Source organism: Schistocerca serialis, chromosome 12, assembly GCF_023864345.2.
Source record: "Schistocerca serialis cubense isolate TAMUIC-IGC-003099 chromosome 12, iqSchSeri2.2, whole genome shotgun sequence".
NCBI classification, from domain to species: domain Eukaryota; kingdom Metazoa; phylum Arthropoda; class Insecta; order Orthoptera; family Acrididae; genus Schistocerca; species Schistocerca serialis.
The window spans coordinates 137403392-137420557 of NC_064649.1; the positions used below are offsets into that span (position 1 = coordinate 137403392).

The following is a 17166-nucleotide window of genomic DNA, read 5'->3' on the forward strand; positions in this document are numbered from 1 at the left end:
GAAATTCTGAAAAAAGTAAATTGTTTTATTACTGTATCCCCTCTATGGTGAATTAAGAGGTACTGACTGGTTTCTTTGAACATTTAATAGAAGCCTTCTTTTTTACCTTCTATTGATAAAGAGCCATTCCAAGTTCTGTACAGAACAATCTCTCGCATTTTTCATGAGGTTTGTTATTCTGTACACTAGTATTTCTTCTTCCAAATGGTAAATAATGCATTCAGACAGTGCTGGTATTAAAGGTAATTCATGAAATAAACTATATTTAAACCAGAAAATTAAAGGTTCCACATGGCACATGAAAAGTACCTTGCTACACACATGTATGTACAGATTCCAAAATGTCTGTGAATTTGAGTTACAAACTTTTTTTAATAGAAATATGAAGATCACAATATTTTGGGTCTGCAATACCTCAAACGTAAAATACTTTAGTTCCCTATGAGAAACTTTGTTCTTTACGTGACTCGTGCAACTGCTATCACTCTTAATCGAAACCAAATGGCTTATGTTAAAGTTAACTAGCAAAAAGTGTAACCATTGTTACATAATTTCTGTGAAGTAAGATTCCTTAATGTTATTTCCTTCCTTTGTCATCATAACTTGATAATTTCAATTCCGTATGGGACATATGAACTAACAAAATGAAATGCTTTTATTACTATGACCAAACAAAATCTTTTTAACGTGTAGTACACAGTTCAAATCAGCAAAAAATGTAACTGTATAATTAAGGTAAATGTTGATGAAAATTAGGCATGTAACATGAATACTGAAATTTCCTAGATTTCCAGGTGTACCTGTAATCACTGTATTACGTACTTTGTAGTGCTAGAAGGATAATTCTATATGATTATTTGCATTTTCCCCCACCCCCCTCAACACAGGAAAATATAATAGAAAGACATCCTAGCAAAATAAAGACAGGTTTTGCCTGACTCAGGCCCCCTTATTCTAGAATGGTTATAAAGTAATAAGAATGCTTATGATCAACTGGAACATTGTGTTCATTATAGGAAGTATTAAAACAAGAATTAACAGAGTAACAATTTTATTGCTCTTATGTTGCAGAGTATCCACAAACATTACTGTTTGAAACGTAGGGCCACTGCATACTCCATTAGATCACACCCATCCTGTGATTAAACTGTTTTCTTGAAGTGAAAAATTCAAGTTAACGTAATTATTGAGGGAAATATTTTCTCACACTGAAAGCCATCTGTCAAATAAGTCTCAGAACATTTTTTTTTCATTAATTTCACACAAATCACCCGTTTTTAATGCAAGTGCATATTTTGTAACACCAAACATCTTAAAATAAGCTTATATAATAAACAATTATAATTTTTTTACAATATCTACACAGGACGTAAAGACTTAATTTTACTTCAATGTGATTCATATTTTGAAGTTCATCATTACACAACAACAACTCTACGGACAAAATAGTTTTAAAAAATCGGTCAAAATGTCACACCCATCTGCATAGAATGTCCCGTTACATAATTTTTCCAATTTGAGCACTATACATGATCAAACAATACGAGTTTATTTAACGTCTGCCTTATACTTGATTTGTGCTGTTAAAATTTTCTCAGCAGGCTTTTTTTCCACATGTTTTTAAGCGTATTCAGGAGTATAGGGATGCAATCTTACAAACAAGTTGAGTCTGATGTAAGTCCTCAATCCTAATTTCATAATGGTAATCATGACCAAGAGCAAGAAAGGGTAATCTACAAATTTATTTTTAACACAATGCAAAACTTGGCCTGTATATATTTCTGTCGCATAACCCCTGCAATCACAAACATCTGAAACAGTTTCTGAGTATTCTACAACAGAGTACACGCAGTCACTTGTTTTAACCAGCTTTCCCCGGTTAACAAAATTTACAAATGCATTTTTACTGGCCATATTGGGAAAAGCATAGAGAGAATCACATTCTAATGCAGATTTAACTACTGGTGGCTTCAGTATGTGAAGACAGTCTTTACATGTGATCTGCCTTGAAAGGCACAATGACACATACCCTGCAATATAATAGAGTATGTTTTACTTGTGAAATGAGAACTTAATCTTATCATCAAGGGTGCACACCACTCCTCTACTTCATTTTCTGCAGCACTTTCACCACTTTCTACTGCATGCTTTCTTGCATGAAAATCATAAACAGGTGGCAAACAACACACATTAAAATTTGAGCAATTCACATTCATTGCAGTGACACTGTTACCCAAGAGCAACTTTCTCATGGCACATTTGAACTGGTATGCATTTGGATTGTTGTTCCAATCACATCTGGACCGAATGCAGGGGGAAAAAAGCTCTATGTGGTCTTGTGACAGTTTATATGTTAGCAAATACTTCAAAGGAGATTCAACACGAAGCATACTTGTCAGAACTATGAAAATTATCCCAAAAGCAAAAGTATTTCTTGCATGGAGCAGCAATGGAACACCAATGATTTTTAAGCTTTTGATATAATTTTCAGTGTGTCTGAAAATACCAACGTGTTGACTGGGTGTTGTGTGATGTCCTTAGGTTAGTTAGGTTTAAGTAGTTCTAGGGGACTGGTGACCATAGATGTTAAGTCCCATAGTGCTCAGAGCCATTTGAATCATTTTTTTAATTCTATTTTAAATACCAAGCCAATAAGATTTGTTGTCAAGTCTCAGGGGGCTCTTATACCCTTTGCCTAATGGATTTCTGGAGTTCAGAATATCAAAAATCCTATTAATATTATACAAAAATTCTACTGTTGCTTCACTTCCTTTAATATTTGGATCACCAGCCCTCCTCAAAAAACACTATACTATCTGCCACACTAGAACTCAAAGTCTGTGGAGCTAATGAAACATTCATTTTTCTATTTACATAACTTATATGTTGTCCTGATAGTTTGTTGGCAAATGTCATACCTTCTTCTTGTTGTACCTTGTTCCATTGCTCAATGAAATGCCATCTAATAATGCCACTTGGAGACTCAATAGCAGATACTTCTGCTACAGCATTTCTGGCAAACTTAATCACATGACATGTCCAAGATACAATAAACATTGTAGCTTTTAAAATCACCCTTGGAAAAATTTAAAGTACAGCCAAATGTACGTAAAGTGCTTATATTTACCTTGCAGCCATCACATGTAACACACCAAACCCTAATGCCAGAACTATGCAGCCTCTCTAAAGCAGATTTTATCAGTGTGGCCTGATTATTTGCCTGTACACCATTGATAAAGAAATATGCAATCGGGCATATAAATTTGCCTTTAATAGAGACAAGCATGAAAACCAGAGCCTCAGATGCTTCTATTACTTCTTTTGACTGAGACACTTCCCCACCAAACTCTAAAAAACCTGTGTATTGCTTAGTTCCTTGGTCCCAAACTACTTGCTTCCTAATTGCCACACTGTCTACAATTAGACATGAATCGCTGAACTGGTCCCTTACAATTGGGTTCGAATCAACGTACTTAAAAATATCTTTTAAGAAGCCAGTTTCACAGTCGACACTTGCCACCCATTTGGAAATCAATGATTTACGGGTCAGAGGCATTAATTTTTGCAGGTATTCATATGCTGCTGGTGAATAAAAGTACACAGTCATCGCAAACATTTTCACATTTGTTGTGTATCTATTACCCTTTGACGAGAGAGAGTTGTCCACTAAATTGCACACTAATTCCACTTGTGTTCCTTTCTGATGATTGAGGAAGTTATGTAACTTCTCAGGAAGATGCCCCTTCTCCTTCAATGAACTTATGATGTTATCCATGGAAAACACTTTCTTCTCTCTTCTTCGAAGTTTTTCTCAGACACACTTCAGTTTACGTTTTAATTCGTGAACAATGTCTGAGAAAAAATTGCAAGTTTCGGTCGCCTTGTCTTCCATTTCTACTTTCGACTGTATACCACAATCAATTACTTGAGAACCAACTGCACTCTGAAATAAAGAAATAATTTCGTTATATATGATTGAAATAACTCAAGGCTTGATGAAAAAATATTATAAGAAAACTTTGGGGGTGTGAAAACATCCTTATACTAACGTTTTCGACACAATTCGCAGCTTCTGCATTGGATAAATGGGACTTGCTTTCCACGGAAGAATTCTCATTGACAACATTCTCCACGCAATCACTAGCTTCTGCAGAGGGCAAATCAAGCACGGATTCCAGGACAGAACACTAAAAACAAAAATATGGAAGTGTATTACAACATTGCTTAGACCTATGTAGCCCATTTCTGTCCGTACGAAATAAATTCACAAAAGTCAAAAGCACACACATAGCAAGGAAATTAATAAGCTACCTCAAATGGAGAAGCATCGTTGTCACTCAAAATCCTAACATGTCGTCGTGGCTGTTTATTTGGCGGCATCAAATGTGTCGGAAAGCCAAAAACTGATGGCACTGCTTCGGGTCTGAGACGTTTCTTCCACATTCCAGGGCTCACTACGTAATCATCTTGTCGGAAAAGGTTTCCGCAAAGAAAACTGCAAGACGTAGGTTTAAAATCTTTCCGCGTCACGGAAGTAATCCACTTCTTCAGCAGCTCTGGGTGCTTTAGAGGAAACATGTTCAAAAACATCGAATTAGCAAACGCACTAAGTCTGTATTGTTGTCGTACTGTATCGGTAGTCTTATTACCTGTGAAATGGTAAGTCACTTTTCTTACTCCATTGCTTCGTACAATTGAAAGCAGAACAAGAAATCACCATTTCGATAATCCGTAATTCCTTATACACCGTACAGACCGAGAGAAACTTCTTGGCAAATTCAAATACGGCGGGCAATACAGACGATAGTGATCAGCTGGTAGAGCCATCTATCGGTAGGTCCGGTAGTTGAGCATCCCTCATTTCGCTAGCTTTAGACGCCTGTAGATGCGTTCGTCAGCGTTCTATTGGCTGACGTCCTCTCACGGCCATCTCTGCTCTTTCGTTCGTGATAGTCTTGGCGGCACTTGTCGTTACACTGGAAAACCATCCACTGTTTCTATTTCGCTTCTTTTGTTTTCACAGTTCAGTACATTTTCTTCCCGTTTTCAAACTCCGTGTGTGTCCAGTTTTTGATTGGCTGTCCTGTGTGCTCTCTTACCACTAAATCTGAGGGGGATGTGACGGGGAATTTCCCTTGTGAGTAGCGACTTTGACTTAGATATGATGTCATTGCTGGTAGCTGACAGGTGGACTCGGAAGCGAGAGTTTATCATCTGTTTACGACAGAACGCTAATTGGCTTTTTAAATCATAGCTGCGTAATTCAGGGACCGAAATGCCTTTTGAAATTGTTTTTTCTGCTTACGTATCGTATAATAAGGATGGCGTGCCCTATCGCCTTTGTGCCACTCGAGTTCGTATCCTCAATACCAGTACAGTGCTGCCACATTTCCTTGGTTTCTGGTACCGATCGCTTCAAGACGAGCTGCTGACATGTGATTCATTTTGCATTCAGATCATACTGTGCGCCATAGGTCAGATGCCATAGTCGGCATTGCTTAATGATGTATTTCATTTCGGTTATACGTAATTTATAACAGTGAGCATCACTTATACGTGACCTCTCACGATGTTAATCTAACACAACAAGATGTTTCCTCAGCGATGAGTCGATTAAGCGTCCCACACACGACAGATACGCCACCGGCAATGTTGTGAGCAATATAGCCTGCAGTCGGCCACACAACACGCTTTACCTGGCAATTTCAACGAGCATTTCGAACGCCACTATGTCAGGAAATCCTCTTATCTAAATTTATCTGCCATGATTTGCAAAACTCAGTACGCTGGAAAACAAAGCGCTGAAATCTGTTAAAACTGTTTTGGAATGTTTCAGGTTGTAAAACCGTAAAATATCAACTACGATGGTGTCCAAATTTCAACTGTCTCTTCTTCTTCTTTTTCCTGGCCAGTATCCCGCACCTTCACAGTCTCCGGATCTGAAAACATGCGACTCCTTTTTGTGGGGCTATATTAAAGACAAGGTGTACAGCAATAACTCCAAAACCACAGCCACTCAGCAGGTCATCGACAGCATCGATGTTCTGACACTTCAGCGGGTCACGCAGAATTTTCGCTATTCGTCTGCGCCACACCATCGCCAATCATGGCAGGCATATCGAACATGTCATAGCGTAAATCATTTTACATGTTTTATAAAGTTTGTGCACGCCGTAGTTTGCAACTAATTTACGTTTTTTTCATACAGTTCAATAATTGTCACCCCATACATCTACATTTATACTCTGCAAACCACGGTGAAGTGCATGGCAGAGGGTATGTCCAATTGTACCAGCTATTAGCGTTTCTTCCTGTTCCATTTACGTATGGAGTGCGGGAAGAATGATTGTTTAAATGCGTCTGTGTCTGCAGTAATTACTCTAATCTTATGTTCCCGATTCCTTTGTCAGCGAAGTGTAGGGGACTGTAGTTTATTCTTAGAGTCATCATTTAAAGCCGGTTTTTGAAGATTAAAATAGACATTCTCGGGATAGTTTACGTCTGTCTTCTAGAGTCTTCCAGTTCAGTTCCTTCAGTATCTCTGTGACTCTCTCCCATGGTTAAACAAACCTGTGATCTTTCGTGCTGCCCTTCTTCCATATACGTTTCATATCCCCGCTTAGCCCTGTTTGGAACGAGTCCCACACGCATGGGCAATATTTGCAGACCGGTCGCACGAGTGATATGAAAACAATCTCCTTCATAGACTAATTGCGCTTCCCTAGTATTCTGCCAATAAACCGAAGTCTACCATCTGCCTTACCCACGACTGAGTCTATGTGATCATTCCAGTTCGTGTCCCTACAAAGTGTTACACCCAGGTATTTGTATGAGTTGGCCGATTCCAACAGTGACTCACTGATATTACAGTCATAGGATACTACTTTTTGCTTTCTTTTGTGAGGTGCACAATTTTACATTTATGAACATTTAAAGCAGGTTGCCAATCTCTGCTCCACATTCAAATCTTATCAAGATCTGATTGAATATTCATGCAGCTTCTTTCAGATAATACTTTGTTATACGAAACTGCATCATCTGCAAAAAGCTCCGCATCACTATTAATATTGTATGCAAGGTCATTAATACACAACATGAGCAGCAAGGGTCCGAACACATGTCCCTAGGGTACACTCGAAGTTACGTCTACATCTGACGATATCTCTCCGCCTATTCTGAATAACACAGGCGCTGCACTGTCGTTGTCCGCTGATTCTGGACAAGCACCTTTCAAGTAAAATGTCTTCCCTGTACGCAACTATACGTAATGGATGCATGAGTGCAGGTCGTAGACACATGGTTGGTGACATATGGAAGTTTGGATCTGGCTGTGAGTCGCGCACAGATAGGCAAATGCTGCAGCCGGCACAGTAGCTCAGCGTATTTGGTCAGAGAGCTGCCTGGCCTCTGTAACAAAAAAGTGTGTGGAAGGATCACCAAACGAACTTGACCAGATGTCATGTGACGTCCGCAACGACCAAACACAACGGGAAATTAAAAAAAAAGTAAGGGGACCGGTCCGTCACAAATTTTCATGGTCATCATTCCATTATACAGCTGATAGTTACCCACATTCACAAATGTGAATACATTTTACGTATTTCATAACGTCTGTAGTTGCTGCAGTGCATCTCTGAAGGAACATTGCATCGTAATTCAGAATAACACAGGAGCTGCAATATTGACTGAACTACTAGTTTCGAAACTGCTGAGTACTTGGCTGTTGTATGTAATGGTAAGATGAGGACTGGTTTTGTTACGCCTGAATGCTACTGATACCCAGATATTCTCGTTGCTTAATTTCTGTCTGTAGTCAATTTCTCTAGAGCTCTCGCAGCATCTGGGAAATGTTGAGAAAATAGTCTGATGGTTTTATATTTTTCAGACCATCTCGTTTCACACATTCGTGATAAATTGGAAGCATATTTTCAGCGTGTAGTCGATTTTCTAAAAAGAGTTTGTACCGTCGTTTACAATGACAACAATGTTCGTAATTTCTGGCACTGCGTTTGCATCTTATCCCACAAGGTTGAGTCTGTGGCTTGAGCAAAGAAATTGTGAGGATCGATAATATTTCGTTTCTGAAAATGGCCTGTGCACTGCTCTCTCTGCCTGCCACTGTAGAACAGCCTTAGAAAATAAATCCTATACACCCCCTGCGATGCGCAGTTACCCTTCCCCAATGAAGGGGACGCCCTGTTCCTTAAAATGAGTCCGGACTCACAGATCGACCGGTATCTTGTGTCGAATCGCGACCAGCACGGAACTTGTCGCACCATTCCACAACATTAGTTTTCCATAGACGTGCTACGCCATTGATATTTGTCATTCACCGATCGATGTCTACCGTTGATTGTCCTTCGGTAACGAAGAAAAGAAAACAGCACATTGTTCCTATTTGGACGCATTTGGTGATTATGTCGTCCTAGTTCACGTTACAGCATTTACTACACGCACATCGCAAAGACACAAATATCACACCCAAGGGCGTACCCAAGAACTGAACTCTGGGGAGGGGGGGGAGGGGGGGGTGGAGGGCAGGTCATACTAGTCTCAGGAAACAAGGACTCGAGAGACAACATACAGCACTTCTTATTAAATAAAACAGTAAACCAGTGAAAAACTGCTTTTAATAAACATTTTAAATATAAGAATGCACTTGTTTAAAAATACAGTTTTTTAATTCTGTAATAATCTTCTAGGATTTGCCGCAAATTTCTCAGTTACTTTCTTCTCTAACATGTCGCAGTTTTCTTTTACATAATTGTGGTGTATGCTCATCAGGCACAATCCTGTGAGTCTTTCTCTCTCCTCCCACAGTGCTTCTGAGCCACGTCTTCACTCTTCGAATTGTGCTGAAGGATCGTTCCACAGTCGCTATTGTGCATGAAATAGTGCTCAAAATTTTTAGTGCTTTTTTCATGATAGGGAAAAAAATATTGGTCTCGTTAAACAGGTCAACGACTTCCATATCCTGTAATTTTGCTTCAGTTATATTCTTTTTCCTCCACAAATTGTACCATAGTTCCAGTTGTCCGGCAATATCAACCAATCCATAAAATGTTTTAAACAGTTCTGCACTTTTAAGGAAGTCTGTTACACTAGAATTGCTCATTTTCAAGAGATGTAGCTTATTTAGAGCAAAAGCTGGTGTATTTTCTGGTGAAAATCGTATATTTAATGATGACATGAATGATTCGATGTATGGTATTACCAGCGAACGTCGCCAGTATTCGTTGTCATTTTGGGATGGTGGATTATTTCTGAATTTTTGCTTGCAAGCAAAATGTGGAACAGTAATTTCTATTTCCAGTTCCTCTGCTACAACTTGTGCTTTTGCAAGTAATTCGCTAGTTAGCCTGTCTGCTTCCTTTCGATCATTACTGAGCACGTCAAGGATTCCTCTGACGTCTTCCCTCACCGCGATCATATCTACAGACTTAGACTGCAGGACATTAGCTACTAGTTCCTAAACTGCTGAGTATTTGGCTATTGTTTGTAAAGATAAGATGAGCACTGGTTTGGTAACGGCTGAATGCAACTGATACGCAGATTTCCTCGTTGCATAATTCCCCTCAGTAGACAATTTTTCTAGAGCTCTTACAACCTCTGGGAAATTTTGAGAAAATAGTCTGATGGATTTATATTTTTCAGACCATCTCGTCTCACACATTCTTGTTAAATTGGGAGCGTATTTCTGATGTGTACTCGATTCTCTAAAAACTTTTATAGTGTCTTTCACAGTGGCAACAGTATTCCTAATTTTCGGCACTGCGTCTGCATCGTTCACCACAAGGTTGAGTTTGTGGCTTGAGCAATGGACGTATGATGCTCGATAATGTTTCCTTATTAAAATGGCTTGTACACCATCACTTGCACTAAATGTCTCGCCATCTATTGCTTGTCATAACCTGCATGTCAACTGCTATTAATCTACAGTTAGCGTCAGCTGTAACTAAAAAATTAATAGCTTAGGAGGAGAAAAGCATTTTACGTTTAAATATGGTAGGAGAAACGATGTTGTTCGTTAGAAACATCACATAGTCATAATCCCTTACTGCCTATTAGTGAATACGCTGTTCCTTGGCGATGTAACATGCCTGCGAATAGCAGAGCGGATTGCTTATCGCTAAATTTATTATTTATATAAACTTCCCTCTCGATAGTAACGTGCCGAAGACGAAACAATTACTCCCGGATCTGCGCGAACGAGTTCGAATATCTTGTAGGGGGGAGCAGCTGCCCCCCCCCCCCCCCCTCCTTCCCATCGCTGGGTACGCCCATGATCACACCAGTCCCTCGCCTACATGTCGGATCTTACATACCTGCATCGGAGTTGCGCTACCTTGCATATGTTCTGCAGTAACGCCTTCAAACGTAACCTTTTTGATCGGACTTTGTATAAACACAGTTTCCGTAGAGGTGGGATATTTCTCGTTCTCGTTGATGTTGGCTAACTACAACACAGCACATACTCTGTACATTGTAAACAAGAAATTAATGTGAGCCCTTAGTAAGACGTTCACTGCGTTATCATTTAAACTTATTGAGATCCCACTTGGTAAACAAATGTCAATTGTGAATGATGTGGACTGCTGAGTGTTCTCTTTTGTCTTTGACACATTTCCTAATTACTGATAAAAACCCCTTGCCGTGAGACTACTTTTGAAAACCATATAGCCAATAGGAATAAATCACGAATGTTCCAGATCCACACGAATCACGTGTAAATATTGATTTTTATGCGAATAAACAAACAGAAGTTTATTTCTTTAATACGCAGATCTGTAATGAGAAAGAAAAAGTAATATTCACGATTCTTTTTCCAGCTATCTGTATGACAAACTGTCTGCGAAAAGCTTCAGGCTGCAGCGCTGAGTGCCGCTAGTTCGAATGTCGAATCTTTGATATTTATAAATAGTGTCATATCACTGGCTGGAAAAATTAGTGGGGATTATTTCTGTAAAGATACAGGTGACAGAGAGCTAGGGCAATCGACGTTGCTATTTACAAAACAATACATTACTTCAGTTAATAAATTTTGTTTTTAGTTTACGTGAGAATTCTGTACGACTGATGCGCAACTTTCAGTCGCGTCCGCTACGAGATTGTTTTTCCCGCCACGTATTATTTACTCTCTGAGCGTTTTCCCGCGACGAATAATTGTTCTTTGAACGGCGTATGTATACGAGCAGCTGTGCCTTCGCGACATTTGGGTTGTTTGCTCTGTCTTCGACAGTTACATACGAGGCGAATCTGAAGCTTCAAGTATTCTATACAAGAGTTCTACAAGAGAAGCTTTTATTTTGGGTTTCCAGCGACCAGCAGAATGTTTTTCGGCGAAAAGGTAAGAGATACTCAACTTCTGTAACTGAATCGTGATCAGCAGCGATATGCTCATAGGGAGTTGGGAAAATGTGTGATGTTTGCGTTCTTTGAGGATGCTCGCAGTTTCTGCAGCTTATGCGACATTCATATCCTTCACAATCACCCATAGGTAAAATACCTACGGTACTGAAATGCTGTTTCTTTCGGTTTTCAGTGGCTTGGAATGGATGACAAACTAGCTGCGGATGTTTTTAATGTTCTCGTCAGTTTTTCGTAGCTAATTTAGTGTCTGACAAGTTAATGGTCGTAACTTGCAAACATTCTGTTAATGGTGCTAACTGCCTTGTACGTTTAGTACCGCTGAACCGGTGCAATAGTTCCATGAAGCGTTTTCTCTAGAATGCGTTTAGTCAGTCCTGGCACTATGTGCAATAAATGCAAATTATTCGTTAGCAGGTTGCGTAAGAGTTTCATGTGTTTATTTTTGACAGCGTATACGAGCGCGCAAGCTCGCACGTGCGAACACGTACACACGCTCGCATGTGTGTGTGTGTGTGTGTGTGTGTGTGTGTGTGTGTGTGTGTGTGTGTGTGTGTTTGTATTTCTTAAGATCGAAATATATTAATTTTTTTCCCTCACCCCCGACCCCTTTTCAGGGTGTAAGATTAGTTTCGACTCCAATTAAAAAAAAAATTCGGATTCCTCTGTTGCAAGTTTGAACTCACAAATATAACGCAGGTTTCCATCAGTTACGTAGTTTCACGCCATAATATAATAAATAGTAGTTGCCTTATGTTTGGCGATCCTTTCTGAGACTCTATATGTTAATGTGTGGTTGCAATTGTGTGGTTGTAGATTATATCGTGAAAATTATTGGCCTACAAATTCTGCCTGCTCTGCCTACTCTGTTTAGTCATTTTGATTTAGTGACCGCTTTTTCTCAGCAGTTTTTCACTGAACCATACAACCATCCCCAACAGGCATTCAGATACTCCCGATCTCTGCTGAAAGCCCAATGGAATCTTTCAATACATATACAGCAGAGTTGATATCTCGGTAATAAGTGCATATCGCGCCTCTAGCTCACAGTTACAACACAATGCAAACCGTCCCTCTGCAATATTTGTTGATCACAATCGTGATCTCTCGTGTGACCTGGTGAACCTAGAACAACTTCATCTTAATAATTCTAAACTGCAGGTTATCAGAAAGCTTAGGTGCTCCCGTATTTACAGCAAACGTGGCAGGGCACGTGAAAAACCGGCAAGAAAATCGAAATCGCGGAAAAGAATGAGACGGCGTAAGAAGCAGCGGTCTTTCAGGTACGAATACGTAATCTTGGAAGTATAGCCGAAGAACATTCGCCGTTATCTAACTTCCTGCAATTGTAAAATCTAGTTTACTTTTCAAGGAATTATTGTTTGAAACAGGGTTGCGGCAACTGTCCCAGATGCTCAGTGGGCCCCAACCACTTTTGAGGAGACGGGTGTGCGACGGCTCGGTGCGTGAACTTCGCCGCCTTCGGTGAGTGAACTTCGTTTGATATTCGACCATTTGTGTCATGTAGGTCAATGTGAAATACCCACACTATTGTGTCTTTGTGCTACAACAGTCACCGTGGGGCGAAACGTCTCTACACCATATATGTGTATGCATTCCAAATCACAAAATTCCTGTCTTCATACGTAAACATCATATACTCCTTTTTTGCTCAACTAAGACAACCCAGAAGACTGAGTACCAGAATCTACGCAGATTTTCAGCAGTCTGTCAGAATCATTTAATATGAGTAACGCCAGGATCACTAAACACGATCGTCGTCGTACTGAGAAAGGGAAAATTTGTGACAGGAACTAATTAACCTTAAACGGAAGCCTTTCAGAACGGAAGTGAGACGTATTTATCAATTTAATCCACTAATACACTACTGGCCATTGAAATTGCTACACCACGAAGATGACGTGTTACAGACACTAAATTTAACCGACAGGAAGAAGATGCAGTGATATGAAAATGATTAGCTTTACAGAGCATTCACACAAGGTCGGCGCCGGTGGCGACACATGCAACGTGCTGACATGAGGAAAGTTTCCAACCGATTTCTCATACACAAACAGCAGTTGACCGGCGTTGCCTGGTGAAACGTTGTTGTGATGCTTCGTGTAAAAAGGAGAAATGCGTACCATCACGTTTCCGACTTTGATAAAGGTCGAATTGTAGCCTATCGCGACTGCGGTTTATCGTATCGTGACATTGCTGCTCGCGTTGGTAGAGATCCAATGACTGTTAGCAGAATATGAAATCGGTGGGTTCAGGAGGGTAATACGGAACGCCGTGCTGCATCCCAGCGGCCGCGTATCACTACCAGTCGAGATGACAGGCATCTTATCCGCACGGCTGCAACGGATCGTGCAGCAACGTCTCGATGCTGAGTCAACAGATGGGGACGTTTGCAAGAAAACAACCATCTGCCCGAACAGTTCAACGACGTTTGCAGCAGCACGGACATTTCAATTTCCACTGTCTATACTTCTACAAATAAATTTATAAAACTTTGTCAGCATGACCAGGAAGGATTCAGGATTCACACTCTTAGCAGTGGATGTTCGAAAACATAAAGAAATAATTTTTTTTTACTTGTGAAATTTCAACATTTTTTTTTTCACTTACTAATGGCAGCATTTGTTGCTATAGGTACACTTTTCGTCATAAGTAAGAGAGATTCTTCGATGAATTTTGCACAGCATGCAAACAATACTTAAAGGTGCATGAAACTCTAGAGTTTTCCAAATCTATTAAAAACTATGGTAAAAATTGAGGTAATTAACTATAAACTTTGTGTTTTTTCTAAACATGATGTTTAAAATACAACGGCTCATTCGTTTTTTCATAAATTTAATAAATGCTAGAGTTTCTCACACCTGTAAGTGTGGTATGTATGCTGTGGAAAATTCATCGAAGAATTTCTCTAACTTATGAAGAAAAGTGTACCTATAGCAACAAATACAGCCGTTAGTAAGTGTGAAAAATGATGAAATTCCACACGTGAAAAAAAATTGTTCTGTTTTCGAACTTCCACTGCAATGAGTGTGAATCCTGAATCGTTCCTGGTGATGCTGACAAAGTCTTATGAATTTATTTGTATACGTATGGACACTGGAAATTAAAATGTTCTGTGATGCCTCTCCTGCTCCAAGTCGGCCCGTTTGACGTCCTACCCCCCTTAATTCTATAATGGCATCTCCGGCTTCCTTTTCGTTGAAGATTTTGCCATTTATTGGATTTCTCCACGGACCTGTCTCATTGAGCGGTGTCTTCAGCGCTGTCTCGATCGTCTTTACTCATGGAGCATCGACAATGGCTTTCGTTTTTCCACGTACAAAACCGTTTGTATGAGTTTCTGGGGGCGCAAGTGGTTTCTTCCACTGTCTTTACATCTTGGGCCTGTTGATCTTCCGTTCGTTGAAACTACGAAATGAATGGGACTCATTCTCGATAGGACACTTTCTTGGTCCTCCCACATGTCTTACCTAGCAGCCCGCTGTATGCAGTCCCTCAACGTCCTTCGTGTCCTCAGTGGTATTTCCTGGGGAGCAGATTGAATCACCCTCCCCCCTTTGGACTGGTCCCTTATCCGCTCAAAACTAGACTATGGGTGTTTTGTTTGTGCATCTGCAGGTCCGTCCTTCTTATGTCCTCTCAATACTGCCCACAATCGTGGAGTGCGTTTCCTTGGCCATGGTCACCTTTTACACATCTACATCTACTTTTATACTCCGCAAGCCACCCAACGGTGTGTGGCGGTGGGCGCTTTACGCGCCACTGTCATTACGTCCCTTTCCCGTTCCAGTCGCGTATGGTTCGCGGAAAGAACGACTGCCGGAAAGCCACCGTACGCGCTCCAATATCTCTGATTTCACATTCCTGATCTCCTAGGGAGGTATAAGTAGGGGGAAGCAATATATTCGATACCTAATCCAGAAACGCACCCTCTCGAAACCTGGACAGCAAGCTACACCGCGATGCAGAGCGCCTCTCTTGCAGAGTCTGCCACTTGAGTTTGCTAAACATCTCCGTAGCGCTATCACGCTTACCAAATAACCCTGTGACGAAACGCGCCGCTCTTCTTTGGATCTTCTCTACCTCCTCCGTCAACCCGATCTGGTACGGATGCCACACTGATGAGCAATACTCAAGTATAGGTCGAACGAGTGTTTTGTATGCCACCTCCTTTGTTGATGGACTACATTTCCTAAGGACTCTCCCAATGAATCTCAACCTGGTACCCGCCTTACCAACAATTAATTTTATATGATCATTCCACTTCAAATCGTTCCGCACGCATACTCCCAGATATTTTACAGAAGTAACTCCTACCAGTGTTTGTTCCGCTATCGTATAATCATACAATAAACGATCCTTCTTTCTATGTATTCGCAATACATTACATTTGTCTATGTTAAGGGTCACTTGCCCCTCCCTGCACCGAGTGCCTATCCGCTGCAGATCTTCCTGCATTTCGCCACAATTTTTTAATGCTGCAACTTCTCTGTATACTACAGCATCATCCGCGAAAAGCCGCATGGAACTTCGACACTATCTACTAGGTCATTTATATACATTGTGGAAAGCAATGGTCCAATAACACTCCGCTGTGGCACGCCAGAGGTTACTTTATCGTCTGTAGACGTCTCTCCATTGAGAACAACATGCTGTGTTCTGTTTGCTAAAAACTCTTCAATCCAGCCACACAGCTGATTTGATATTCCGTAGGCTCTTACTTTGTTTATCAGGCGACAGTGCGGAGCTGTATCGAACGCCTTCCAGAAGTCAAGGAAAATAACATCTACCTGTGAGCCTGTATCTAATATTTTCTGGGTATCATGAACAAACAAAGCGAGTTGGGATTCACACGATCGCTGTTTCCGGAGTTCTTGCTGATTCCTACAGAGTAGATTCTGGGTTTCCAGAAACGACATGATACGCGAGCAAAAAACGTGTTCTAAAAATCTACAACAGATCGACGTCAGAGATATACGTCTATAGTTTTGCGCATCTGCTCGTCGACCCTTCTTGAAGACTGGGACTACCTGTGCTCTTTTCCAATCATTTGGAACCTTCCGTTCCTCTAGAGACTTGCGGTATACGGCTGTTAGAAGGGGGGCAAGTTCTTTCGCGTGCTCTGAGTAGAATCGAATTGGTATCCCGTCAGGTCCAGTAGACTTTCCTCTGTTTAGTGATTCCAGTTGCTTTTCTATTCCTTGGACACTTATTTCGATGTCAGCCAATTTTTTCGTTTGTGCGAGGATTTAGGCCCTGCCCTGCCCAGTTGAGAGTCTGTGTGCTGAAGCTGCCGAACTACCACTGTCCTACCACCGTAACTTTCTCCTCAGCAGATACCTGCGACATTTGTCTGCCATGCGTGGCCGCCCATCCTATGCCTCCTTCTTCGATGACTCCTTTGATCACCAGAATGGGTGAAGACTCTATAATGGTAAGCAGTGTGTGCAGTTGGAGTGATACGGGGCCTCTGATAGGTCCAGATACGACTCTGGCAGGTGACGCGCACATTAGGATCCTGCCTGATCACCTGCATCCATTCATGTCCATTGTCCATTCTGACGGACTTCGCCAATTCTAGCAGGACAATGCGACACCCAACACGTCCATAATTGCTACAGAGGGGCTCCAGGAACACTCTTCTGACTTTAAACACGTCCGCTGGCCACCAAACTCTCCAGACATGAACATTATTAAGCGTTTCTGTGATGTCTTGCAACGTGCTGTTCAGAAGAGATCTCCACCCCCTCGTACTCTTACGGATTTATGGACAGCCCT

General features: G+C 40.9%; 2 protein-coding genes across 2 annotated transcripts in view; both read right to left on the reverse strand.

Moving 5' to 3' along the window:
- Positions 1–3503: 3503 nt before the first annotated feature.
- Positions 3504–17166, reverse strand: part of LOC126428307 (THAP domain-containing protein 1-like) — a 414425-nt gene continuing 400762 nt past the window's right edge. Inside the window, exon 5 of the mRNA XM_050090234.1 lies at positions 3504–3666. The gene's annotated coding sequence lies outside the window, so the exon portion shown is untranslated. The remainder of the gene's footprint in view (positions 3667–17166) is intronic.
- LOC126428308 (uncharacterized) lies at positions 3660–4518 on the reverse strand. Its single transcript, XM_050090235.1, has 3 exons — positions 4312–4518; positions 4050–4187; positions 3660–3943 (listed from the first exon to the last, which is right to left on the reverse strand). Exons 1-3 carry the CDS (start codon positions 4441–4443, stop codon positions 3812–3814), a joined length of 402 nt encoding a protein of 133 aa, XP_049946192.1. The 5' UTR covers positions 4444–4518; the 3' UTR covers positions 3660–3811.